Source organism: Monodon monoceros, unplaced genomic scaffold (genome assembly GCF_005190385.1).
Source record: "Monodon monoceros isolate NGI ecotype Baffin Bay Population unplaced genomic scaffold, NGI_Narwhal_1 Super_Scaffold_5, whole genome shotgun sequence".
Taxonomy (NCBI): domain Eukaryota; kingdom Metazoa; phylum Chordata; class Mammalia; order Artiodactyla; family Monodontidae; genus Monodon; species Monodon monoceros.
In genome coordinates this window covers 106,404,497-106,431,607 of record NW_021703782.1, presented here as the reverse complement: position 1 = coordinate 106,431,607, position 27,111 = coordinate 106,404,497, and the positions used below count along the sequence as shown (strand labels likewise).

Here is a 27,111-nt window from a genome sequence, read left to right as displayed (position 1 = left end):
TGGTAAGCTCAGATCTGCTGCATTCCTGCTCCAGCCCTCCCCTCTGGCTCTTACCCACTCAGCCATTTACAGTGACTGAGAGGCTGAGTCTGCACCCCTGCCGGGTCCCCTGCCTGTATCTTAAGAGCTGTTGACATCGAGGCCCCTGAGCTAAGCGACCTTACCTAGATGCTGCCGGGGCAGGATCCACTCCCAGGCTGCCCCACCCACATCTATGCCCTTAAGCGCTGCAGTGGCACCCTCCCCACCTTCACCCGAGGGCCACGTGTCCCTGGCAGGCTGCCAAGCGGCTCATAACTCCCACCAGGCTGCCTTCCACCTTTGCCCTCCTGGAGCCTCCCCCAAACTGCACCCCAAAGAGCAGGCCCCCAGGAAGCAACAGCCACACGTGCATGGCAGTGTGGAAGGAAATCATTAAATCATTTATTTGACTCTGAGTCAATGTGCACACACCCTACCGTACAAAAGTGGGAAGCTGCAACAAATCAAGTGCGAGAGGCAGTGCATGGACGTGTAAACAAAGACGAAATGAATATGCCACTTCTGTGAGCATTTCTGGGAGCAAGTCAGAGCAGCCGGGGGCCCAGGCCCAAGATTACATTCACAGCGCGGGGAAGTGCAAATGAACGGAATGTCAGAAGGGAGGGGCTGCCCAGGTCCTTCCCACCCAGGAGGCTGCTCTGTCCAGGGCAGCGACTCCAGAGAGGTGGGTTTGGAGCCAGAAGCACAGTTAGTGTACAGCGGTCCTACAGTCTGGGGGGCAGGAGGGACCACGTGGGGGAGGGACTGGGCTCAGAGATAGTGGGCCCTCTCCCATCCCCCCTCCTTCCCGCCCCCAAGGGCCAGACCACCTCCCGCCCCGGACCCCTTTGCCATTCAGGGGAGGGTGCCCCCCCACCGCCCGTCTGAGCCAGTCCCAACTCCAGAGTGTGGAGAACCAGGAGTCTGTTTCTCTTGCAGGCCTCTCCACCTGGAAAGGGGCCGACCTCAAAATAAAGTGTTAAGGCAATAAATAAAAGAGCCCATCCCACCTCAGGTGAAAACACTGTAAGAGAAGTGAGTCTACAAATGCCGGCTGGCCTTCCTCTGCAGGACCAGCGGGGAGGCGGGCTCTACACGGCTTGAGAGCATTTGTCATCGAGTTGAAGGCAAAGTGCCAAGCAAGTTTCTTGTCCTGATGCTGGTCCAGCCGCCTACATCCTCTAACCTCCCCTGATGTGGCCCCTGGGCCCCCTCACTCCAGGGGCCCTGCTCCTGGTGACCCGTGGTCAGAGCCTCCAGCTCAGTGCCTAGCACCAGCCGGGGAGTTCCGGGCTCACAGAGGGCAGGGCAGGGGCGAGGGGACCAGCCCCACCCTCCTCCGTCTTTGGTGGTGGCAGAGGTAGGTGGGAGAAGTGACGGCCTTTGGCAGGGCCAGGGTATGTCAGAGGACGCTGTCCCGGTTCAGTGCTTGGGTTTGTTCAAGGGCCTGGTCCCCGCCCTGACGTGAGCGCAAGGAAAGCGGGCCCGCCTCTGGATGGCCCAGGCCCGCCGCCCACCAAGGTGCCCCCCGGCCACACTCTGTGGCTCCCACCCTCCATCTCTGGAGCAGCACATTCTCTCGGGTGGCAGCGGGCCGTCAGGACTGGCCGGGCAGATGCCTGGATCTGAGACTGTCCAGCCCAGGTTCCTCCACCGCAGCGCCCGGCCACCCCCTCTTTCATCTCTACCCTCCCAGCCCCACTCAGCAGCCCTGGGGTGGCAGGGGGTTTTGGGCACCCACCCCCAGGGCATCCCATCTCTGCCTGTCCTGATTCTCCTCACAACCCCTCAGGCCCCACTGGCCACTGGTCCAGCCTCTGCTTTCCCATGAACAGCTGAGGCGGGCCCCTCGGGGCTCCACGCCGCTCCGAGGAAGTTTATCCCCTGGGCCTCGGGGATTCCAGGTGATGGAGGTTGGGGTGGGGGCGAGGTCAGGGGCGAGCACCCTTGGCCACCGTGGCCTGGGCTCTGCCACTGCTGACGGCCAGACACCCAGGCCTCCAATGCCAACCCCAAGGCCTTCTCTCTGCCATCAGCCACGTGAATGAGGACCAGCCAGCCACCCCTGCTGGTCCACACCCACCACTACTGCAGCTCCTCTGGGGGCCCATTATCTCGGGGCAGCACACCGTTCAGGCCAATGCTGCTGGCCACCGGCGCCCCCAGGTAGCCGAGCAGGATCTCGCTGCGGCGCCGGGACAGCTGGAGGATGTCGTCCGCCAGCGCCAGCACCGATGTGTAGCGCACATTGTCCAGGTCGAACATGTCCCTCAGGTACTGCACGATCTGGTGCTGGGGGAGAGGGCGGGCGTTGGTCCTGGGCCGGGGCCCCTGCACCCCCCGCGCTGAGGTCGTCCGGGCCACCCAAAGCCTCTTCCTTCACCACTGGAGCCCTGACCCAGCCCTTTCTGTCCTCAGCTCCTGCCCTCCCGGGGCTTCCTCTGGACCCACCCGGGTCAGGCTCCCAGTGGAAGGAGCACAAGCTCTCAGACACGGAGCTCCCTGTTTACCTTAAAGAAAGCACAGACTTCAGAGAGCTGAGGCTTGGGTCCGAGGAAGCCGAAGGCTAGGACGGGGCTAACGTGCTCCGATACGGAGTAGAAATGGGAGATGAAGCCATCAGGCACCTGTGGAGGGTGGCAAGGCTGAGGGCTGGGACCCAGGCAGGGTGAGGCAGCCAGGCCGTGGGGTCGTATTAAGAGCCGGGGCTTCATTACTGTCCTTGCTAGGTGATGCCGGGCAGGTGACTGGGGCTTTTTGGGTTTTTTTGGCCACACCACGCGGCTCGCAGGATCTTAGTTCCCCGACTAGGGACTGAACCCAAGCCCCGGCAGTGAAAGCGCCGAGTCCTAACCACTGGACCGCCAGGGAATTCCCATGACTGGGGCTTTCGAAGCCCTGGTTTTCACCTCTGCAGAATAGGGGCAACCTTGGGGCTGTGGTGAGGGCTGCACGAGGGGCCCGGGGTGCGCTCAGCACAGGAAGTGCCCAGAGCATGTGGCAGTGGCAGCTGGTATGAGCTGGGCAGCAGAGCCGGGCTGCCAGAGGGGAACAGTGGGTCGCAGCAGCCCGGAGAGTGCAGCCAGTCGCCGCCTGGGAGAGCAGACAATGCAGCCCGATGGGCGGGAGGGAGGCTCTGCCTGCTCCGGGAGCATCCTGCCCCGCCGAGGTGCCTCCACCAAGCCAACCACCACTGCTCTACACGTGCCCTTCCTCCCTCTGAAGACACCCTTTCCCCGCTTTTGATTCCTTTGACATTTCACAGTGGCCTGCTCTGTGCTGAGCCCTGGGTGGGAAGATGAAACAGATCTACGTGTGCCTTTGAGGCCCTCCTGGTCAAGGGAGCAGTAATGGCAGGACAGGTGGCCGGTGCTGTGACAAAGGCCAAAAGGTGCAGCAGGGCCTGGGGGCTCAGTAAGACCTCCCTGCACGAGCCCCATTCCTCTGCCCAGCCCACACGTCCTGCCCCTAGACCAGGGTCCAGCACACACCAAATGCAGGGTCAACTGAGCTGGGCACCACACCCAAGGCCCCCGCATGGGCTCCCCAGGGGCCCTGTCAGCTCACTCACCAGCAGCAGCCTCCTCTTGGCTTTCAGGACAGACCAGCAAGCGGTGGCCAGGGCCTAAATCAAAGAGGGGAACCCCCGGGGGTCCGACTAACAGGCCGGCCGGCAGCCGCTAGCCACCCCCCGTCCAGAACCAGGCCCTTACCCCCAGCTCATCCCACCCCAAGCAGGGAGATAGGGACGGCTGTCTGAGCTCTGTCGTCTCCCTGCCCTCAATTAGGAGTCAGGAGCACCTAAATCTGAATCCTGACTCTAACCCTTACTGGGCAGCTCCCTGGACTAGCCACCAGTCTTCTCTGGGCCTCAGATTCCTCCTCTGTAAAATGGCCATGACTCAGCAGCCCCACTTCACCCAGTGATTGTGGGGATCCATGGTTACCACCTATAAAAGACCAGCCCCACCCCTCTCCAGACCACCCCCATGGCACACAGCACAGCCACCCTGCAGGGGCCCTGTGCTCAATGCTCTCCTGCTGTACCTCTTTTTTCTTTTTTTCCCCCGTATTTTAACTTATTTAATGCATTCAAATGGAACAGAATGAATGGCAGCTCAGAAATGAGTAGACTGCCTAAGTGAAACCACAGTGCAGAAGGGAAGTGCACGTCCCTCCGTGCTACACTGGTCAGAGGAGAGCAAGGGGATCCTGTGGGAAGTTCTCCAGGGCAAGGGACTGGTGTGCCCAGCAGCCCTGGATCACAGCAGCAGGCAGCATCCCAGTGGCGTGACTGCTCCCTGATGGGTGGGGAGCCAGCCTTGGTGCCCAGGCGCACGCGTAGGGTCACGTGAGCGTGTGTGTGCCTGGGAGTGGGGCGGCCACGCACCGTCTCCTTGAAGCTGTCTGACAGCCAGCGGTTCCTCAGGACGGCAAGCACCGAGGACGGGGGGTTTTCCAGGTCCTCGAAGGCGTCCATGAGGATGAAGTCCAGCACGATGTCGAAGAAGCTCATGCACACCACCTGCGGGGGGCAGCAGTGCTCTGAGGGCAGAGCGGGTGGGGACACCGGGCTGAGCAGGCACACCAGGCGGTGTGAGGAGGGGCCTGGGGCAGGCAGGGCAGGAATGGGGGCTTCTAGCAGCCATGGAGCCATCTCAGAGCCTCGGAATCAAGGCAGGGCTCCTACAGGCACCTCCACCCGGTTCAAGGAGCTCAGGTGCGGGGAACCCCAGGACACCGAGGCTCAGCACAAACAACTCACCCCTCGGCCCTCCAGCTCCAGCCGCGTGGTGGCCCAGGTCTCCGGCCGCAGGGCGTAGCTCAGCATCTCCTCGTAGCTCTCCAGGAAGCCTTTGGGGCTCTGGGGGGAGAAGCAGAGCTTGTTTTGGCCCTGGGAGAGGCCCCAAGACGCAGCTGGACTGGACCCACAGGGGCAAGCTGGCCTGTGCAAGAGGGACACACCAAGGCTGGGCCAAGGCCAATCCCTGAGTAGCACTCATGGAGAGAATGGGGCAGGAAGTGTCCTGTGCCCGCCTCCACACACCTCTGCGGCGCCCAGGGCACGTCCCGGAGGGATGCAACACCAGAGGCGCCCAGCAATGTCTCACACCAGCTCGTTACTGAGCAACGACCGCCTTCCAAAAGATGTGCACATGCCACAGAAGGCACTCACTTTGGAAGGATGGGCAAGGGTGTGAGGTCGAGCCAGCCGCCAAAGTTTCAGATCTCCGCAATCATCGGCCTCACTGGTGAAACGGGATAAGCTACAGCCCCACACCTGGGGCTACTCTGGGGGAGTCAATAAGCTCGTTTGTGTAACACAATCAGGCAATAAATAGTGTATAGGACTAATGCTGCCAGGAACGGAGATGGTCAGCACACAGGAGGAATTCTTCACTCTCTGGGACTGGGAGGCTTAGCTGGGGCTTACGACAAAGTTTGCAGACACAGATGTAATTCACGGACGTGGAAAGCTAGTACGTGCCAGGGCTGATCTAACGTGGATCAACTCATTTAATTCATACAGTCCTATGAGGGATGGTCCAATATTGTGCCCATTTTACAGATATGAATCCTGAGGCTTCAGATCATTGATGTGCCCAAGAGCCTGGCAGAGTGGAACTGACACAGAGCAGCAGGGGCAGGTTGATGCCATTTATAAGAACCACAGGCAGAGGAGGCATTGGATGGATGTTCACCAAAATGTGAACAGGGTGGCGCTGGGGACAATTTTTCTTTCTTTTTGCATCATCTTATTTTTTTCTACAATTAGCTTCAGTCTTTTTTTTTTTTTCTGATGCTCTGAGATTTTGACATTTTGACTTTCCTGTTACTTTTTTTTTTTTTTTGCGGTACGTGGGCCTCTCACTGTTGTGGCCTCTCCCGTTGTGGAGCACAGGCTCCGGACGCGCAGGCTCAGCAGCCATGGCTCACGGGCCCAGCCGCTCCGCGGCATGTGGGATCTTCCCGGACAGGGGCACGAACCCGTGTCCCCTGCATCGATCAGCAGGCAGACTCTCAACCACTGCGCCACCAGGGAAGCCCAGCATGAGTCATTTTTATAATCTTTTCTTTTTTTTTTTTTGCCATGCCACACGGCTTGCAGGATCTTAGTTCCCTGACTGGGCGTTGAACCCGGGCCATGGCAGTGAAAGCCTGGAATCCTAACCACTAGGCCGCCAGGGAACTCCCATTTTTATAAACTTTTTAAAAACTATTTTCATTAAGTTTTAAAGAGAATCTGCTAGGATGACCCTGGGCTGTGCCTTAACCTCCCCGAGCTTCAGTTTCCTCATATGTAAAAGTTGACAATGAAGCTGAAGATGTGGGCTGGCCCTTGCTGACATTTTTGATGGCCACTGGCATCAGCTTGTGACATCCCCAGGACACGCCCATCTACACAGTAGGGGACTGAGGCTTGGGGAGGCTTCACATCTGGCCCCAGGCATAGCAAGGAGGCGGCCTGATTCCACAATTCCAGAGCCTGGGTGTGTGCAGGGGCTGGCGTCTTCCCAGACAGAGCCCACCCCAGGTCTGCTGCCTGGAAAAACCTGACAGGGCTGTCAGTTACCGCTCAGTCCAGGGCTGGGAGTGGGGTCTGGCGCTCAAGAGCTGCTAGATAGCCAGCCGAGCCTCTTCTTGATTTCTTAATCAAAATCAAGCCAAGGACTTCCCTGGTGGCGCAGCGGTTAAGAATCTACCTGCCAATGCAGGGGACAGGGGTTCAATCCCTGGTCTGGGAAGACCCCACATGACATGCCACAGAGCTACTGAGCCTGTGCTCTAGAGCCCCTGAGCCACAACTACTGAGCCTTCGAGCCACAATGACTGAGCCCACACGCCACAACTACTGAAGCCTGCGCACCTAAAGCCCGTGCTCCGCAACAAGAGAAACCACTACAACGAGAAGCCCGTATGCAGCAATGAAGACCCAACGCAGCCAATAAACAAACAAATAAATAAATAATAAATAAATAAATAAAATCAAGCCAAGTCCTGTAGTGGTGCAGAGGCCAGAGAGAAAAAAGCCAAGCCTCCGGGCCCTTCTGGGAGCAGCCGCAGAAATCGGCCGTCCACTAAAGCCCCTGACACCTGCTGTAGCCTCACTTGCCCTTCTTCACTTGTTCGTCCTTTCACCCTCCTGGGGAGGCCACAAAGAACAGGCTAAGGGCATGGCTGGGCTCAGGCTGACTGGGGTTCAAATTCTGGCTCCACCCTAACCTTGCTTAGTGACCGGGCAAGCCCCTCTACCTCCCCAGGCTCACTTTCCTTTTCGGCCGAGCAGATGGAGACATCAGGATCAAATGAGCTACCGGAGGTGACGAAATATGAGTGAAGCACCAGGCTCGCTGTGCTGCTCGGTAAATGGCAGCTGCTGGGAGGATAATGAGCTGTCCCTCAGAATCTGCAAAAGATTAGGTCCAGGACCTATGCAGATACCAAAATCTAGATGCTCAAATCCCTTTTATAAAAGGGCACAGTATTTGCATATAACCTAAGCACATCCTCCCCTGCACCTTAAATCATCTCTAGATTACTTATAACACCTAGTACAATGTAAATGCTAAATAAATAATTTGCTGGTGCATGGCAAATCCAAGTTTCGCTTTTTGGAATTTTCTGGATTTTTTTTTTTTTTTTAGTATTTTCAGTCTGAGGTTGGTTGGACCCACAGATGCAGAACCTGCGGATGTGGAACCCATGGATACGGAGAGCCAACAGTATTCACGTTTATGGAGCAGCTGCCCTGTGCCAGGCCCTGGGCTGGGCACATACCTGTGCCAGGAGAGCGGGGCTTCTGGCCCTCGTAGGCATGAGGATGCAGGGTGATGGGGCCATACTGGGCAGGATAAGCCCAAGGGCTCTCGGGACCCAGGGGACAAGTCAGGTGAGGTTCTCCTGGGGAAAGAGCTGGGACTCAGAAGGCAGGTGACCAAGGAAGAGAAGGAGGGAGTGGGACAGGGACTTCAGGATACTGGTATGTGTTCCACCTTCTACCCTGGGGGCTGGTACACAGGGGTTCATCTTTCCATTCATTAAATCCTAATATTTATTTATCATTATTATTATTATTATTATTTTTTTTTGCGTTATGCGGGCCTCTCACTGTTGTGGCCTCTCCTGTTGCAGAGCACAGGCTCCGGACGCGCAGGCTCAGCGGCCATGGCTCACGGGCGCAGCCGCTCCGCGGCATGTGGGATCTTCCCAGACCGGGGCACGAACCCGTGTCCCCTGCATCGGCAGGCGGACTCCCAACCACTGCACCACCAGGGAAGCTCAAATCCTACTTTTTAAAAAAAATTTATTTATTTTTGGCTGCGTTGGGCCCTCGTTGCCGCACGCGGGCTTTCTCTAGTTGCAGCAAGCGGGGGCTGCTCTTCATTGCAGTGGCTTCTCTTGTCACGGAGCATGGGCTCTAGGCGCATAGGCTTCAGTAGTTGTGGCACGCAGGCTTCGGTAGTTGTGTCTCGCGGGCTCTAGAGCACAGGCTCAGTAGTTGTGGCGCACGGGCTTAGTTGCTCCACAGCATGTGGGATCTTCCTGGGCCAGGGCTCAAACCCGTGTCCTCTGCATTGGCAGGCAGATTCTTAACCACTGTGCCACCAGGGAAGTCCACATCCTACCTTTTGATACTCTTATGTGCGTATTTTACAACAAGGTAACTAACGACAACAAAAAGAGTTGAGGAACAGCCTTCCAGGTGCTGAGCGGCCAGCATCTGCAGAGGCCAGATCAGGGAGGAAGTCTGTGAGCACCAGAAGCCCTGAGGCCACAGAGCAGAAGAGCTTGGTCTTTACACCAAGGGCAGTGGGAGCGAGGGTGGGTTTTAAGCAGTTGGGTGATGTGTCAGAGGTGACATTTCAGAACCATTACCTCACATTACGCCCAGTCCATGAGGAGGAAGGACTCAGAGGAAAGAGGCGGGTTCAAGAGCTTTGCTCAAACCCATCAAAAAAAAAAAAGAAACACAAGCGGCCAAATAAACCTGAGAATGTATGCAACCTTGTGAATAATCCAAGAAACATAAAGTAATGGATGAAACAAAGATTAAAAACATTACAGGGACTTCCCTGGTGGTGCAGTGGTTAAGACTCCACACTCCCAATGCAGGGGGTCCAGGTTCAATCCCCGATCAGGGAACTAGATCCCACATGCATGCCACAACTAAGAATTCACATGCCACAACTAAGGAGCCCTGGAGCCGCAACTAAGGAGCCCGCCTGACGCAACTAAGACCCAGCGCAACCAAATAAATACATACATACATACATAAATATTAAAAAAAAAATTACAGGCAGACCTCGTTGATACAGCAGGTCTGGTTCCAGACCACCCCAACACAGTGAATATCTCAATAAAGCAAGCTGCATGAATTTTTTTGGTTTCCCAGTGTGTATAAATGTTATGTTTATACTATACTGTAGTGTATTAAGTGTGCAATAGCATTATGTCTAATAAGACAATGTACATACCTTAATTCCAAAATGCTTTATTGCTAAAAAGCACTAACCATCATCTGAGCCATTGGTGAGTCAATCTTTGTGTTGGTGGAAGGTCCTGCCTCCATGTTGATGGCTGCTGACTGATCAGGGTGGTAGTTGCTGAAGGCTGGGATGGCTGCGGCAATTCTTAAAAATAAGACAACAGTGGGGCTTCCCTGGTGGCGCAGTGGTTAAGGTTCCGCCTGCCAATGCAGGGGACATGGGTTTGAGCCCTGCTCCGGGAGGATCCCACATGCCACGGAGCAACTAAGCCTGTGCGCCACAACTACTGAGCCTGCGATCTAGAGCCCGCAAGCCACAACTACTGAGCCCGTGTTCCACAACTACTGAAGCCCGCGCGCCGAGAGCCCGTGTTCCGCAACAAGAGAAGCCACCGCAATGAGAAGCCGGCACACCACAATGAAGAGTAGCCCCCGCTCACAACTAGAGAAAAGCCCGCACACAGCAACAAAGACCCAACGCAAACAAAAAAAATTAATTAATTAAATTATTTTAAAATAAGAAAAAGAGGGCTTCTCTGGTGGCCCAGCGGTTGAGAGTCCGCCTGCCGATGCAGGGGACACGGGTTCATGCCCCAGTCCGGGAAGATCCCACATGCCGCGGAGCGGCTGGTCCCATGAGCCATGGCCGCTGAGCCTGCACATCCGGAGCCTGTGCTCCGCAACAGGAGTAGGCCACAACCGTGAGAGGCCTGCGTACCGCAAGAAACAAAAACAAAAACAAAAACAAAAAAAAAGAAAAAAAAAGAAAAAGAAAGACAACAATGAAGTTTGCCACATCTACTGACTCTTCCTTTCACAAACGATTTCTCTGTAGCGTGCAATGCTGTTTGATGGCATTTTACACACAGAACTTCTTTCAAAATTGGAGTCAATACTCTCAAACCCTGTTGCTGCTTCGTCAACTATGTGTATGTAATATTCTAAATCCTTTGTTGTCATTTCAACAATCTTCACAGCATCTTCACCAGGAGTAGATTCCATCTTGAGAAACCACTTTCTTTGCTCATCCATAAGAAGCAATTCCTCATCCATTCAAGTTTTATCATGAGGTTGCAGCAATTCAGTCACATCTTCAGGCTCCACTTCTCATTCTAGTTCTCCTGCTATTTCCACCACACATGGCGTTACCTCCTCCACTGAAGTCTTGAACCCCTCAAAGTCATCCAGGAGGGCTGAAATCAACTTCTTCCAAACTCTTGTTAATGTCGACATTTTGACTTCTTCCCACTAATCACAAGTGTTCTTAATGGCAACTGAAATGGTGAATCCTTTCCAGAAGGTTTTCAATTTACTCTGCCCAGATCCACCAGAAGAATCAATGTCTATGGCAGCTGTAACCTTACAAAAGGTATTTCTTAAATAATAAGACTTGAGAGTCAAAAATGAGTCTTTGATCCATGGGCTACAGAACGGATGTTGTGTTAGCAGGCATGAAAACATGAATCTTGTTGTACATCTCCATCCACCTTGGGTGACCAGGTGCATTGTCAATGAGCAGTAATATTTTAAAAGGAATCTTTTTTCCTGAGCAGTGGGTCTCAACAGTAAACCATGTTGTAAACAGATATGCTGTCATCCAGGCTTTGCTGTTCCATTTATAGAGAACAGTCAGGGTAGATTTAGCATAATTTTTTTTTTTTTTTTGCGCTACGCGGGCCTCTCACTGTTGTGGCCTCTCCCGTTGCGGAGCACAGTCTCCGGACGCGCAGGCTCAGCGGCCATGGCTCACGGGCCCAGCCGCTCCGCGGCATGTGGGATCCTCCCGGACCGGGGCACAAACCCATGTCCCTTGCATCGGCAGGCGGACTCTCAACCACTGAGCCACCAGGGAAGCCCCAGGCTGTCTTTTGAAGCCAGGCATTGACTTCTCCACTCGAGCAATGAAAGTCCTAGATGACACCTTCTTCCAATAGAAGGCTAGTTCGTCTACATTGAAGATCTGTTGTTTAGTGTAGTACCTTGATTAATTCATCCACACTTAACTGTTTCACCTCGTACTTTTATGTTATGAGATGGCTTCTCTCCTTAAACCTCATGAGCCAACCTCTGCCAGCTTCAAACTTTCCTTCTGCAGCTTCCTCGTCTCTCTCAGCCTTCACAGAATTGAGGAGAGTTAGGGCCTTGCTCTGGATGAGGCTTTGGTCTAAGGGAACGTTGTGGCTGGTTTGATCTTCTATCCAGGCCACTCGAACCTTCTCTGTATCAGCAATAAGGCTGTTTTGCCTTCTTATCATTCATGTTCACTGTCACGTGTTCACTTAATCGCCTTCAAAACTTTTCCTCTGTGTTCACAGCTTGGCTAACTGTTTGGCACAAAAGGCCTAGCTTTTGGCCTGTCTCAGCTTTCAACATGCCCTCCTCACTAAGCTTAACCATTTCTAGCTTTTGATTTAAAGTGCGAGACATGTGACTCTTCCTTTTATTTGAAAACTTAGAGGTCATTGTAGGGTTATGAATTGGCCTAATTTCAATACTGTGGTGTCTCAGGGAATAGGAGGCCAAGGAGAGGGAGAGAGACAGGGGAAAGCCAGTCGGTGGAGCAGTCAGAACACACCCAACATTTATTGATTAAGTTCGCTGTCTTGTATGGGTGCGGTTTGTGGCACCCCAAAACAATTACAATGGACGTGGATGGACCTAGAGAGTGTCATACAGAGTGAAGTAAGTCCGAAAGAGAAAAGCAAATATCATATAATAATGCAAATATGTGGAATCTAGAAAAATGGTATAGATGATCTTATTTGCAAAGCAGAAATAGAGACACAGATGTAGAGAACAAATGTATGGATACCAAGGGGGAAAGGGGTGGGGTGGGAGGAATTGGGAGACTGGGATTGACACATATACATTATTGATACTAAGTATAAAATAGACAACTGATGGGAACATACTGCATAGCACAGGGAACTCTACCTAAGGCACTGTGGTGACCTAAATGGGAGGGAAGTCCAAAAGGGAGGGGATATCTATCTGTGTATGGCTGATTCTTTTTTTTTTTTTTTTTTTTTTGCGCTACGCGGGCCTCTCACTGTTGTGGCCTCTCCCGTTGCGGAGCACAGGCTCCGGACGCGCAGGCTCAGCGGCCATGGCTCACGGGCCCAGCCGCTCTGCAGCATGTGGGATCTTCCCAGACTGGGGCACGAACTCGTGTCCCCTGCATCGGCAGGCGGACTCTCAACCACTGAGCCACCAGGGAAGCCCTGGCTGATTCATTTTGTTGTGCAGTGGAGGCTAACATAGCACTGTAAAGCAACCATACTGCAATAAAAATTAATAATAAAAAAAAATTACAACAGTAACATCAAAGATCACTGATCACCATAACAAATACAATAGTGATTAAAAAGTTTGAAAAACGGCGAGAATTACCAGAATGTGACAGAGACATGAAGTGAGCCAATGCTATTGGAAAAACGGCACCAACAGACCTACTCGACACAGGGTGGCCACAAACCTTCAACTTGTAAAACACTGCGAAGCACAATGAAGCCAAAACACACACAATGAAACGAGGTATGCCTGTACTGATATCCAGTATTGGCCAAGATGTAAGGAGACACAGCCTTATACTGCTGAGAGGGGCTCAAGTTGTTAAGGCATTTCGGAGGGTAAACGGGCAAGATCTGCCAGCCTTGGAAACGTCTGTGCCCAAGACGCAGCCTTGCCACACCTGGGCTTTGCCCCACAGAAAATCCCACCGGTACCGAAAGAGGACTGATTATAAACAGACTGAGTATAATAGCGGTGTCTGTGATTCTGGAAAAGTCAGACACAACCCAAATGTCCATCCCTGGGAGGACCAGATTAACCAGAGCCGACCCGCCTGACACAATACTACACAACTTGTCCATCTACTGACACGGAAAGATGGACGAGATGGACTCTTACAGAACAAAATAAAGCTGCAGAACAGCCCGTAGAACACAAACCAAGCTTTGGAAGTTAAATTACAATGTTCAAAGATTAGAGTCTATGGAACCGAGTAGGAGGACATATATCAGATCGTGCACAGCGGTTCCCCCTGGCAAGTGGGGTTCCCGGAGACCCTGTACGGTTTGCATCTCATAATCGGCGAACTTTGTAAAACTGTGTCATGCTGTAATCAGAAATAAGAGGCAAGACAGATCCGTATTTTTCAGAATTAGCACAGGGAGCAAAAAAATCCAACCCTTTCCCTGCTCTCCTATGGCCTGCAGGATGAAGTGAGAGCTCGTCAGCTCGCTTTTAGATTGGGTTTTTTCTTTTTCTTTTTTTTTAACAGAATTAAATAAAAGTTAGAAAGATAAAAAAACAAACAACGCAGGGGGAAGAAGAGCCGAAAAGAGAGCCCCCCACTCCCTGCTACCTTCTCAGCCTTGGTCATCAGGCCCGTCACCATCTGCCGGCCAACCTCCCCGAAGAAATACTGGTGACTCTTGTCCTCCAGGAGGCCCTAAGGGGTGAGGAGGGAGGCGGTGAGCTGACAGGCTGGCGGCCCCCCCAAGCCGCGGACAGGGCAGCACCGTGCGCTGGGCAGGTGGCCATCTGCGTAGAGGAGCCTGCTTGACTGCCCCCATCCCCCCATCGCGCCCCGGACCGCACCCACCTCGAAGGCTTGCCGCACACAATGCAGCTTGGCCAGAAAGTCCTGGTCACTGTAGCAGCCCAGCAGTTCTGTCCTGAGGGGAAGCACAGAGTCACAGCACCTGGGCCCCAGCCAGCGACACCCCCGTGGGGCCAGGGCGGAGCCCTGGGTGGCCCTGCCTCCACCTGGTAGTGTGACCATGGGCAGGTGGCTGCCCCCTCTAGGCCTCAGCTTCCCCCAAACCCGAGGAAGGGGCTGACAGGATGCTCCCTGAGGACGGGCTGCCTCGATGGCACTGGGCGCCCCTGGCAGGTGTGGTCACTGGGGGTCGGGCTGACCTCGGCCTCCTTTAGGCCCCAACCAGCAAAGGACCCTCTCTAGCAAAGGACCAAAATGGCCAAATTGCTCCCAAGGCCAGGGCAGGGCTTTCTGGGGCAGCTAGAGGTGCCCTGATCTGGGCACTTTATCCAAATCCCCAAGGCTTCAGCTGGGGCCTTTGGCCATTTTCAGTCAGTGAACTTTAAACACACATACTTAAATCTGGGACTCATGACCATCATACAGAACAATTAATTTAAGGTGGATAAGAGCCCTCAATATACCACACAGGAGAAGACTGAGGCTAAGAGAAGTCAGGAGACTTGTCCAGGGCCACACGCCACAAAGTAGCAAGACCTGGAGACAACCGGGGTCTGTCTGTCTCCAAAGCCTGGCTTCTGGACGGCTCCTTAAAGGAGTGTGTCAGAACACAGGGCTTAGGGACAGCGCCCACCGTGCTTCCAGGATTGGACCCCTTAGAACATGTACGAATGATTGTTATTTTAATTACTTATATTAATTAGTTATTGTCATCGTCAACCCTAGACCTGCCTGTCTTGTACCGGGGCCATCCTAGGGTCTCCGAAGCTGAGGCAGGAGCCACGGCCAGACCATCCCACCCTCAGCCTGGCTCAGCTGGGTCCCCACCAAGCCCTGCTGGCTTCCCCAGCCTCCTCCAAGGGGACAGCCCCCCCACCCCGCACCTGCCTCCTTCCCTCCCATGCTCACCTGAGGGTCCGGCAGGGCACTCTGCCCTCCTTCACCAGCTGCAGGGCCTCCTCGTAGGCGGCGGCAGGCCTGGAGAGTGGGCTCGGGTAATCTCCAACCTGCAGGGACTCAAAGAGCTGAGGGGAGGGTGGAAGCCTGTGTCAGCAGCATTGGCAGGCGGGGGCGGAGCCTTGGGGTGGGTCAAGGGCACCTGCCCAGGGGACTTCTGGCGGAGTACGCCCTAGGGGCCAACGCTTCAGAGGGAACGTCAGCAGGAACGCTGGCTGAGGGCAGAGGCCTGGGTTTGAGTTCTACTCTGGCTCTCAGCATCCCCATCACCGGGTGCCCTTCCGAAAGGGACCATCTACTGGACACACACCCGTGTCCTCCCATCCCAGGAAAGGACAGCCACCTGGCACACGTGGCCATGGCAGGAAACTAACCAAGCAATGAGCACTCGGTCTGGAGAAGGGAGAGGCCGGCGTGGGCTGGAGCTGCTGGGGACGGGGACCCCTGCCCTCACTCATAGGACCTACGACCCCTGGTTTCTCAGGCTTCCCCATTCCAGCAACACTGAAGAGTCCCCCGGGGAGCAGCATTGGCGACCTCCAGATTCTGCTCCCATCAGAGGAAATGCCTTCACTTTCCCACAACCCAGTGCTCGCCCGCCAAGGAGCCGCGCGGGAGCCCCGGCCTTCACCCCTCTCCCCGCAGCCATCCCCCCAACCCACGCCACCTCAGTGGCGGAGAAGAAGGAATCCTCCGAGGTCAGGCTGTCCTCATGGTCCGCCCGCAGATGCAGCGAGTCCTCGGTCAGGGGCAGCATGAGGGTCCGCTCTGGGCAGAGAGGGAAGGGAGGGGCTGAGCTGAGACTCCTGAAATCACCGATCGAGCTAAACGTACACCAAGCCTCCCAACGCCCGATTCTGGACGAATGACGCTGATGGTAGCAAAGCTCCTATTTTCTGTGCCACGTCCGCACCACCTGACCCTGAGGCCTGTGGGCCCTGAGCTCTGAGGGCAGGCTGTGCTGTGCTGTGTGGCCCTGGGCAAGTTGCTCCCCCTCTCTGACAAGCTGAAACAGCCTCTGATGCCAAAGGGCCCCTCACTCAGCACTTCCATCCCACCCGCTCAAGGGCGAGGGGGTCTGGACACTCAAGGGGACTTAGGAAAGGTTCACAGCCCTGAATGCCCCACCAGCCTTCTCTGTCACATGGGGAGGCCAGAGGAAGTGGGACTGCTTGGACGGGGACAGAAGTGGAAGATGTGTCACCCTGGCCAGCCCTCACTGGGCCTGTGTCACCACTGGAAGAGCCAGGGAGCCCGACACTCAGTAGTCTGATGTTCCCCCCTGGGGGCGGACAGCCCCCAGGGAAGGGCCCTGGGGGGTCACAGTCACCACACAGGGTCTGGCACGCAGCAGGCACTAGGAGAACATTGGCTGCTTGGCTGAATAACTTCATTCCATCTCAGTGATGTCACACCCCTTGACCTCAATGAGCCACCCTCCACCAACCCGGTGCCCACAGAACAGGGCTCAAACCAAACACCTGGAACAGCCAGCAGGGGAGATGTTGACATACAAGCCCCAAAAGCCCGCTCCCAAGGGGATGGGGCAAGGCACACCGGCCAGGGACTCCCGGGGCCTCATTCCAATTCTGTTCCTGCCTGTGGGGCCTCAGTTTCCCTGTCTGTGCGGGGAGGCACTGATCGGATGAGGTCATGGGCCCTGGGGATCATTCGCCCCAGCCCCGCTCACCGAGGTCCAGCAGCATGTTGTCGGCCGGAAAGGTGGACCCGAACTCCTCCTGCAGATGGTAGGCCCGGTGCAGCAGGGACTCCAGCTTCTCCGCAAACTCCCTTCGCTGTGACTCTGGCTGTGGGTAAAACAATGACGGTCAACCCAGGCCCCCCAAGCTCCCCACGCCAACGGCCCCTTCCTTTACCATGATGGGGGCCCAGCCCCCAGGGAAACAGGGGACAGCTCTGAGGCCCAGCAGCAAGCACAGGTCTGGACTGAGCTGCCCCACACAGGAGCCACCGGCAACGCACGGCCAGTGCACACTTGAGACTCGGCCAGTCCCACCTGACATGGGCCATAAGCATAAATACACACCAATTTCAAACAGTATCCCCCCGCAAAAAAAACCCCAAGACTACAAGAACGTGAAATACCTCAGTGATTTTTCATCTTGATTACATGTTGAAATGATAATATTTTGGATATACTAGACTATAGAAAATATATTATTAAGTCATTTCAGGGCTTCCCTGGTGGTGCAGTGGTTAAGAAGCCGCCTGCCAATGCAGGGGACACGTGTTCGAACCCTGGTCCAGGAAGATCCCACATGCCGCAGAGCAACGAAGCCCGTGCGCCACAACTACTGAGCCTGCGCTCTAGAGCCCGCGAGCCACAACTACTGAGCTCACGTGCCGCAACTACTGAAGCCTGCACGCCTAGAGCCCATGCACCGCAACGAAGAGTAGCCCCTGCTCGCTGCAACTAGAGAAAGCCCGCGCACAGCAATGAAGACCCAACGCAGCCAAAACTAAATAAATAAAATTTAAAAAGTCATTTCACCCATTTCCTTTTGCTTTTTAATGTGGTCTCCAGAAAATTTTAAATAAGATACATGACCTCCTACTGAACAGCACTGCTCTAGACCCGAACAGACCTGGTCCAGACCTTGGCGCCACCAGTTCCAAGTTGTGTGACCCTGAGTAAATAACTCCCTTATTCTGAGCCCCGGTTTTCTTATCTGTCAACTGAAGTAAGAGAACCTACTTCCTAGGATTTTAGGGAAAACGTGAATGAAATAAGGTACATAAAGTACTTCCTACAAGACTGGCCCGTGGTGATGGCCAGTAAGTGCTGGCTATTATAATCAGAGGGCAGTTAGGAGCCCAGAAAGAGCTGGGTTCAACCCCACTGTTCCTATTAACCGTGTGCACTTGGGAAGGCATCGCACCCCTGGCACCACAGCCTGTGGCCTCAGTGACCTCCTCGCTGCCCTTGGCCTCCACACCAGGGTGTGGGAAGATGGGGGCACTGCTCCTTTGAACCCAGGAGCTTCTAGGCCAGGGGGCCAGGCACGGGCAGGCCTGACTCTGTTTTCCACAGAGGCTGCCAGATCCTGCAAGTACATGTAACCAGACCCTGGGGAAGAGACAAGGGCCAAGTCGGGCCTCAGGCCACTGGGAGAAAGAGGCGGAAGCACTCAGAGGGGGACAGTAAGATTGTAATGGCTGCCTTTCACTGAGCGCTAGCCCTGGACAGGCAACTCGCTGTTCAGCCTCAGGGCTTCCTTGAGGCAGGGATTGCCATGACCCCGCTTCACAGAGAAAACTCAAGGAGGTTATGTGGCCCAGTGCACCCAGCTAGAGCCCGGCGGAGCCCATGGGACCCCAGACCTGCTGGCCATCTTGCTTAGTAATGCTGCTCAGTGTGGCCAGCAGAGCCTTGTAGCTTTGGCAGATCTGCCAGCTCTTTCTCTGGGAAGCCATCTTGGGTTAGAGAATGGTTTCGTACATATGACACAAGTGACAAAAGAAAAATTAGATACACTGAACTTCATCAAAATTAAAAACCTTTGTTCTTCAAAGGACACCATCAAGAAAGTGAAAAGATTGGGAATTCCATGGCCATCCAGTGGTTAGGACTCTGCGCTTCCAATGCAGGTGGCACGGGTTCGATCCCTGGTTGGGGAACGAAGATCCTGCAAGCCGTGAGGTGCAGCCAAAAAAAAAAGGAAAGTGTAAAGACAACCCCCAGAATGAGAAAAAACATCAACCAGAAAAGTACAAGAAAAGCCTTCTCCTCCTTTCCCTGCAGACCCTCTCCTCATAGATCACTGTTAACAATCTCCTGTGGGGACTTCCCTGGTGGTCCAGTGGTTAAGAATCCACCTTCCAATGCAGGGGACACGGGTTCAATCCCTGGTCAGGGAACTAAGATCCCACATGCTGCGGGGCAACTAAGCCCACGACGCCACAACTACTGAGCCCTCGAGCCACAACTAGAGAGAAGCCCGAGTGCCACAACAAAAGATCCCACATGCCACAACTAAGACCTGATGCAGCCAAAGATATAAAAATAAATAAACAAATAAATATTAAAAAAAAAATCTCTTGTGTTATCTGTCCAGAGGGAAATAAAAGTGCACATACACACCAGCAGTTACCAACAGGCAGACGTAGGCAAGGATGGATGTCTTTTTAAAAATGTACACATCAGCAGAAATTAGTACAACATTGTAAACCAACTATACTTCAATAAAAATAAATACATAAAACGTACACATGGGTCACGAATCACTATGTTATATACCTGTAACTTACATAATGCTACACATCAACTACATCTCAATAGAAAAAAATGTAGATATGGGTCACTATACACATTCTATATCTTGCTTTTTTCACTTCATAAAATATAGTGGAGAAGACAACCTAACAGCCCATACAGCTTTCCTTCAGCCTTTTATTTTTCTTCTTTGCCTCACCACGCGACTTGTGGGATCTTAGTTCCCCAACCAGGGATCGCACCCCCGCCCCTTGCATTGGAAGCACGGAGTCTTAACCACTGGACCGCCAGAGAAGTCCCTCCTTTTTTTCTATTTATTTTATTTATTTTTTTGGGGGGGGGGCGGGGGACTGCGTTGGGTCTTTGTTGCTGCACACAGGCTTTCTCTAGTTGCAGCGAGTGGGGGCTACTCTTCGTTGTAGTGCACGGGCTCTAGGCCTCCGGGCTTCAGTAGTTGCAGCACACGGGCTCAGTAGTTGTGGTTCATGGGCTCTAGAGCGCAGGCTCAGTAGTTGTGGCGCATGGGCTTAGTTGCTCCGCGGCATGTGGGATCTTCCTGGACCAGGGCACAAACCCGTATCCCCTGCGTTGGCAGGCGGATTCTTAACCACTGCGCCACCAGGCAGGCAGATTCTTAACCACTGCGCCACCATAAAGGCTGCCTAGTATTCCAGACCCCTACTGATGGGCACTTACAGTCTCCAGGTTTTCATCTTTTTTAACTATTACAAAACAATTCATCCTAGGACATATATTTAGTGTGTTTTGCACAAAAAAAATTTTATTTTGGCTTTTCCACTTTATCTCTCTTTTCTGATACTGAGATAAATATTCACTTATAGAAAACTTGGACTGTGCCAAAAAAAAAAAAAAAAAACGTATAAAGAAAAGACAAGACAAAAGCTGTGTGACCCAATCAACTATGAACCCAGGCTATTTCCCTCCAGCCCTTCAAGAATGCTTTTTTTTTTTTTTTGCCAAGGGGCATGTGGGATCTTAGTTCCCTGACCAAGGATCAAACCCATGCCCCCTGCGGTGGAAGTGTGGGGTCTTACCCACTGGACCGCCAGGGAAGTCCCCATTTTTTTTTTTTTTTGGCTGTGTTGGGTCTTCGTTGTTGCGCGCAGGCTTTCTCTAGTTGCAGTGAGAGGGGGCTTCTCTTGTTGCGGAGCGCAGGCTCTAGACACGCAGGCTTCAGTAGTGGTGGCAACATGGGCTCTAGAGCGCAGGCTCAGTAGTTGTGGCACACGAGCTCAGTAGTAGTGGCGCGCAGGCTCAGTAGTAGCGGCAGACAGGCTCTAGAGCGCAGGCTCAGTAGTTGTGGCACACGAGCTCAGTAGTAGTGGCGCGCAGGCTCAGTAGTAGCGGCAGACAGGCTCTAGAGCGCAGGCTCAGTAGTTGCGGCACATAGGCTTAGTTGTTCTGCAGCATGTGGGGTCTTCATAGACCAGGACTCGAACCCGTATCCCCTGCATTGGCAGGCAGATTCTTAACCACTGCGTCACCAGGGAAGCCCCCCTTATTTTCTTTATGTAGTCAAGATGAGGCTGTAATCACCAGTGTGGTTTACTGAGTAATTACCAAGTACCAGGCATGGGCTAATGCACCTTACGTGAACTTTCTTACTTAGCTGGGTCAACAGCCTGGTCAAGCGGAAGCTCCCATCCAGGACGACGTGATGGGCTGGCAGAAGGCAGCGCTGCTAGACGCCTCCCAAGCGTGACCCCCCACCAGCCACACCACCAGTCTTCTCGGTGGCCGGGGGTAGGAGAGACCCAGGGGAGGACTGCCTACCTCGGACAGCGCCTCTGAAGCGGTCTCGGGGTTCCGGAGGCCGTCCCCCCTCTGCCCCACGCTCAGCGCCTGCTCCCACTTCTGCAGAGCTTCCTCAAATAGCTCCATGCCTGAGTGTGGGTGGGGGAAACGGGAGAGAAGGGTGTCAGGCCCCCAGCAGAGGGAGAGCAGCCGTGCCCCCCCACCACGTCGCTCAAGAGGGAGCTCAGAAGAGCGAGGAGGCAGGAGAGCCCGGAAGGATGGGAACAGCCAGGACCGTGTGGACCAGGTCCTGACCCCTTTTTCAGGGCTGGCTAGCTTGCAGGTCTTCATTCAGACCAGATCTGTTCCTGGAGACTCTGCCCAGTCCAGAAATGGCTGGAAACCATTGAGCCGGGTATCTGGGGTGGGTGGTTTTGGAACTGGTTGAAAGCAGCACCCAGAAAACCCAGCCCAGGCTCCCGGGAGGAGGCCACGCTCCCCACTACCCTGCCCCGGCCGCGGGGGTGGGGCGAGCGCTGGGCAGGGGGTGCCCAAGGCCGGCCTCCTGGCCCGTACCTTGCATGTAGAGGCTCTCAGCATTGCCGCTGCTGGTGGTCATGGGCTCCTCCATCCCTCTGGTGTCCCATGGCCCCGAGCATGCAGCCACGGGGCTGGATGAGTTCACCACTACCATCTGGGTGCCAAGTAGCGCAAGAACCCGAGAATAAGGGATGAGGCCTTCCCGGACCCTTTGCAGGACCCCTGAGCCTCCCCCCGCCCTCACCACACGCCACGTGCCCTCTGCAATACCATCCCTGAAAACAGCCCCGGGCCACAGTGGCGAGCCCTCGGCACAGCCTGCTTCTGTCAACTCCAAGCGCCTGAGGACGGGTCACAGAAATGGCCAAAGCAGGAGGAAACACTGAGGCCAATGCCCAACCCAGGAAGCTGCAGCCTCCTACGAAACCCACCCTGAGCTCCACTCCCGAAAGGCATGACCCCCTCCCTGCTCCGGGGCTACACTACAAGTGAGATAGGGAGGACGCAACGTGCACCCATTACATACGGGCCGACAGGGCCCGGCTCTCACCCACGCATCTCTCCCACACGAGCAGCCACCCGCCTCCCAGGCGGGAGCAGAGCCAGCTCCTGCTCATGCCTGGGTCCCCAGGGCAGTGGCCGGCTCAGAGCTGGGGCTCAGTGCTCGCTGGATGAATGAACAACTAGACGAGTGAATGAGCCAAAGCCGTTCCCCAAGAGAAAATAAACTTCTTTGTCTTATTTATCTCTCTATCCTCAGCGCCTAGTAGTCTCTGACATAAAGCCGGTGCTTGCTCAGTGTCTGATGAATGAATGAATGAATGAATGAGTGCACTTTCATGCGTAAGTATCTTCCCCAAGAGATCACAGCTTCTTTTCCGCATTTATCCACCTTTCCCTCACCAGTGCCCAGCACGCAGTGATCACTGACAATCTCTGGAAGTCTGCACGGATGGATGAGTGAATGAACCAACGAATGAATGGGTGGAACCTCTTCTCCCATCATCCTACCAGCCCAGAAGCCCCCGAGGGCAGAGACCGGAGCCCCAAGGCCGTGACAGGCACCCTGCTACCCTCACCGAGGCCAAGCTGTGGGAGGAGCCTGAGTGCTTGCTGGGCTCGATGGAGGAGATGCCGCTCAGAGTGTCGTTGCTCTTGCTACTGGGGCTCTGGACCCTCCGGCTGGAGTAGCCTGTGAGGAACAGGAGAGGGGTCACGCCAGCTTCCCACCCAGCCTTCGCACGGCTGCTGCCCACTCCGGATCCCTCTCCCCGTCTTCACCTGGGAGTCTGTCCTGACCTTCTAAGTCAGGGTGACAGCAGAGCACCCCCAGGGCGTGCACCTAGCAGCAGAGGGCTGGGCCCCTGCCCCTTGTCCTGCTCACTTCCGTACCCCTGTTACGAGGCGCAGGGCCTGGCCCGGAGGGGCCTGGATCTGCTGGGTTAAGCCTGAGAATGAGGCCCAGCCACTTCTCCCTCCTGACTCAGCTTCCCCTGTGTTGTTGACTGACTGACTGATCTGGAATTCTCCTCCTTCGAAAAAGGATTTGAGGTACCAACTTTTCAAAAGACATAGTTTTGTTTCGGTTTGGTTCTTTTAAGTGAGAAAAGTAGGGAAGGCAAAATAAGGTGGAACCAGAGATGGTGCCGGTACAAAGTAGGCAAGCAAGAGATTAGTCCAGAAATGACTCCAGGCTTCCAGTGGGGCCAACGCAGAATGGAAAGCCAGCTGTGCCAGCATGTCTCGCGGTCTTGTTCTAGACTGGTCTACAAACTTCTCTGTCCAATTGAAAAGACAAAAACTTCCCTTTTGCAATGATAATTCATAATTAAAAGTCATTGTCGGGCTTCCCTGGTGACGCAGTGGTTAAGAATCCTCCTGCCAACGCGGGGGACATGGGTTCGAGCCCTGGTCCGGGAAGATGCCACATGCCGCGGAGCGACTAAGCCGGTGCACCACAACTACTGAGCCTGCGCTCTAGAGCCCACGAGCCACAACTACGGAGCCCACGTGCCACAACTACCGAAGCCCGCACGCCTAGAACCTGTGCTCCGCAACAAGAGAAGCCACCGCAATAAGAAGCCCGCGCACCGCAACGAAGAGTAGCCCCCGCTCGCCGCAACTAGAGAAAGCCTGAGCACAGCAACGAAGACCCAACACCGCCAAAAATAAATTCAAATAAATAAATTTTTTTTAAAAAAGTCATTGTCACTTTGATAGCTCCATGCCTGAGTGTGGGCGGGGGAGATGGGAGAGAAGGGTGTCAGGCCCCCAGCAGAGGGAGAACAGCCGTGCCCCCCCACCACGTTGCTCAAGAGGGAGTTCAGAAGAGCGAGGAGGCAGGAGAGCCCGGAAGGAGATTTTGCCTCTTAAAACAAGTTTCTTCCAACATGAGAGCCTTTGAGGACTCCTTGCCTTAGAAAGCGATCTGTATACGGCATACACTGGGTTACTGGGTTACAAGATTAACGGGACCATAAGAGGCTTTTAAAGCCACACCAGCAGACACAAAACAGGTCAGTGGCTGCCAGGAGCTGGCGGAAGGGGAAAGGGGCTGACTACCAAGGGCCCTGGGGGGATTTAGAGCAACAGTTCTTGATTGTGGTAGTGACTGTATGACTATAAGTGTTTGTCAAAACTCAAAAAAGGGTGAATCTTACTGTATGCAAAGAGAAAAAGAGGGGGATGGTGCGAATACCAAAAGGCTCAGGAACCATCTGGCCCTTTCTGCTCCTGAGCCAGGGCACTTCCATCGCTGGACGGAGGAGCTGCACCCCACCAGCCCACTCTCGACCCAGGGCTCCCAAAGTGTCCTCAGATAATGAGAACCATCGCTTCCAATGACATGTGCATCCGGCCACATCACCCAGCAAGTCCTTACAATGACTTGCTTCCCAGGTGAAAGGGACTCAGCTTGGAGACAGGATGTCACTAGCCCAAGATCTCAGCTAATAGGGGTCCAGCTGAGACTTGACTCCAGGTCAGGCCCTTCCCCACCACCTCACACCTACCCTTCTTCACTGACGGGACCTTCCTGGCCATGAGGATGGGGAGGGGCGCTGTGCCCAGATGCTCGCCTCCCATCTCGGGGCCGACCTGCTTCTTCTTCCGCCGTCGCCTCTTGAGCTGGTGGGCGGCCAGGGCCAAGGCCACAGTCCCCAGGGCCGTGGCAAAGAGGACCTTCCTGAGGCCTGGTGTCAACCGCAGCTGGGAGAAGGCAGACTGCAAGAAAAGAGGGAGGTAGCCAGTTACATCTCCCTGGGAGAGCTGCCCTGAGGAACACGTGAGGGGCAGGGACCGCATCAGGCCCCCAGGGGATACCTCCTGACCAGGAATGACTGAGAGGCAGCCACCTGCAGGGGGCTGTGGGGGTGGGAGTTGGGGGCCCTGGCCTCTGAAACCTGGATCACAGAGATGTAAAAGAGGGGGACGGGGGATGGCAAAATGACAAGGCTAGGAGGTCATATCTGGGGTCCGGCAGGTGTCCCCAACACCATCGGTCAGGATTCTACCAGCTGAACCGACTGAGCACCTATGCCAGCTACCGCACCAGGATTTCACCTGTGTTACCTGTCCGAATGCCCATCATTTTCCAGGTGAGGCACCTGAAGCTCACATGGGTTAGGACGCACGCTTAAGGTGACAGAGAGGTAGAAATGGAACTGAGGTCTGCCCACCCCACTTCTCCACTCTTCAAAGACAATGACGTTCACTTTACCCGATGGTCCATCTGTACACTCCCCTGCTCCACCCTCACTCTGCCTGCTGGACTGAGGGCCCCTCGAGCGAGGCGGCATCCCACAGGGCAGAGCTTCAGGAAGTATCAAAAGGACTGGTCAGCCACAAACATTTAAAGTTGGCAGGCATTACTGACCTCTTTTATAAACTGAGAAACTGAGGTCAAGAGTCCACATAGGCCTGGGGTGGAGACCGGGCCTGGGACCCCAGACTCCTAACACAGTCCTCCTTACTCTGCTCAAAGAGGATTGCCTGGGACAGCAATCACGAGGGCCCAACTTTCCTGGATGCTGAGGGACCCTGGGATGAGTGGCTCAGTGTTTCAGGGACCAGAGAGGTAAAGGGCAGGACCACAACCCACCCCGATCTTTACCTGCCCAAACGTCGTGTAAAGGAACACAGGGATCTCTGCCACCGTCATGGCCAGGGCCTGGATCATGGACATACCCTCAGTCCTCCGGAATGCCATGGCAGGATCGGCACCCCAGGCGAGAGCCCTCGGGGCCGAGAGCTTCCAAGGAGAATGTCTTCAACTGGTTGCTGGCTGGGTCCCGGGCACCATCCACGCCCCGAAAGGACAGGGACACACATACCAGAAGGTCCCTCCACAGAGCTGAGAGACAGACGACCAAGTCAGCCACAAGGGTGTGTGCATGTGAGCATAAAGAAACACACACAAGAGTGCTCTGGGGGATGAGGTGGGAGCAAAGCCCACGTGTGGAATGCGAGGCCTGGAACCAGGCCCCCGCCTTCTGCACCTGCCAGCAGGAAGGTAGCCAAACGCCCCACAGACTTTCTGCCCACCTTGAGCCCTGGGAGAAGGCAGTGTCTGGCACGCTGGCCCAAGTGAGGACCCAGAGCCTGGGAGATGGATAGGTCGCTCTCAAACTTGGGGCTTTATACCACACTTTCTCAATCTTTTTAAACCCATGGCCCACGTGCTAAGCAAAAACCTTAGGCCTCTAAAGGGTCAGACCCCTGAGTGAGAATCATTGCATCTTTTCCACCTCCCACCAAACCAAGAATGTTGTACTTCCTGTGGACGTATTACGAAAACAGCAGGGTATTTCCTCAAATAATAACAGCTACTACACCGTATGTGGGTATTCTGTGCAGAGTTCCTTACATACATTATTTCATTGAATCATTACAATTCTATGAAGTAGATGTGATCTACCTCCCACACCCCTGCCAATTTCCAACGAGGAAATTGAGGCTCAGAAAAGCTAAGTCAGGAGTCCAAAGTCACACAGCTGGTACCAGGCGGAGTCAGGACTTGGACCAAGATCTAACGGACTTTCGACTCCTGTGCTCAACACAACCCTTTCGCCAAATCTGACATGGAGCAGGAAGTGGGAGCCTCAGCAGAACTACAGACCCCCAGGGTACTCCACGGCCCATTCCAAGGCCAGTGAATAAGTGGCTTGAGCACATATAACCCAGTCCCCAAGATCCTTCAGAGAGCTCCCCGACCACCACCACCAAGGCCAAGGAGGCCTTCAAGGTCTCCTGGGACTTCAAACAAAATGACCACGAAGGCCAGATGGACCCTGTCTACCTGTCTATCCTCAGTGAGTGGGAAGGATGAATGATCCTATCAGTTAGCTCTAGGGTGTGTGTGTGTGTGTGTGTGTGTGTGTGTGTGTGTGTGTGTGT

The 27,111-nt window shown here is 54.5% G+C and overlaps 1 protein-coding gene across 2 annotated transcripts in view; it reads right to left on the bottom strand.

Annotated features, from left to right (window-relative positions):
• Nucleotides 1-400: 400 nt before the first annotated feature.
• The window catches only part of MIGA2 (mitoguardin 2), a 28,175-nt gene continuing 1,464 nt past the window's right edge, over nt 401-27,111 (bottom strand). Inside the window, exons 2-16 of one of the 2 annotated variants that reach the window (XM_029202749.1) lie at nt 25,829-26,068; nt 24,729-24,939; nt 22,797-22,909; nt 21,754-21,871; nt 21,217-21,326; nt 16,879-16,996; nt 15,856-15,956; nt 15,141-15,256; nt 14,115-14,187; nt 13,875-13,961; nt 4,787-4,885; nt 4,412-4,546; nt 3,593-3,646; nt 2,532-2,648; nt 401-2,313 (exon numbers count right to left, since the gene is read on the bottom strand). In XM_029202749.1, the coding sequence (XP_029058582.1) occupies nt 2,107-2,313; nt 2,532-2,648; nt 3,593-3,646; nt 4,412-4,546; nt 4,787-4,885; nt 13,875-13,961; nt 14,115-14,187; nt 15,141-15,256; nt 15,856-15,956; nt 16,879-16,996; nt 21,217-21,326; nt 21,754-21,871; nt 22,797-22,909; nt 24,729-24,939; nt 25,829-25,924 (1,755 nt within the window). In that variant the 5' untranslated portion in view covers nt 25,925-26,068 and the 3' untranslated portion in view covers nt 401-2,106. The remainder of the gene's footprint in view (nt 2,314-2,531; nt 2,649-3,592; nt 3,647-4,411; nt 4,547-4,786; nt 4,886-13,874; nt 13,962-14,114; nt 14,188-15,140; nt 15,257-15,855; nt 15,957-16,878; nt 16,997-21,216; nt 21,327-21,753; nt 21,872-22,796; nt 22,910-24,728; nt 24,940-25,828; nt 26,069-27,111) is intronic. The other variant, XM_029202748.1, reaches the window with a different exon arrangement.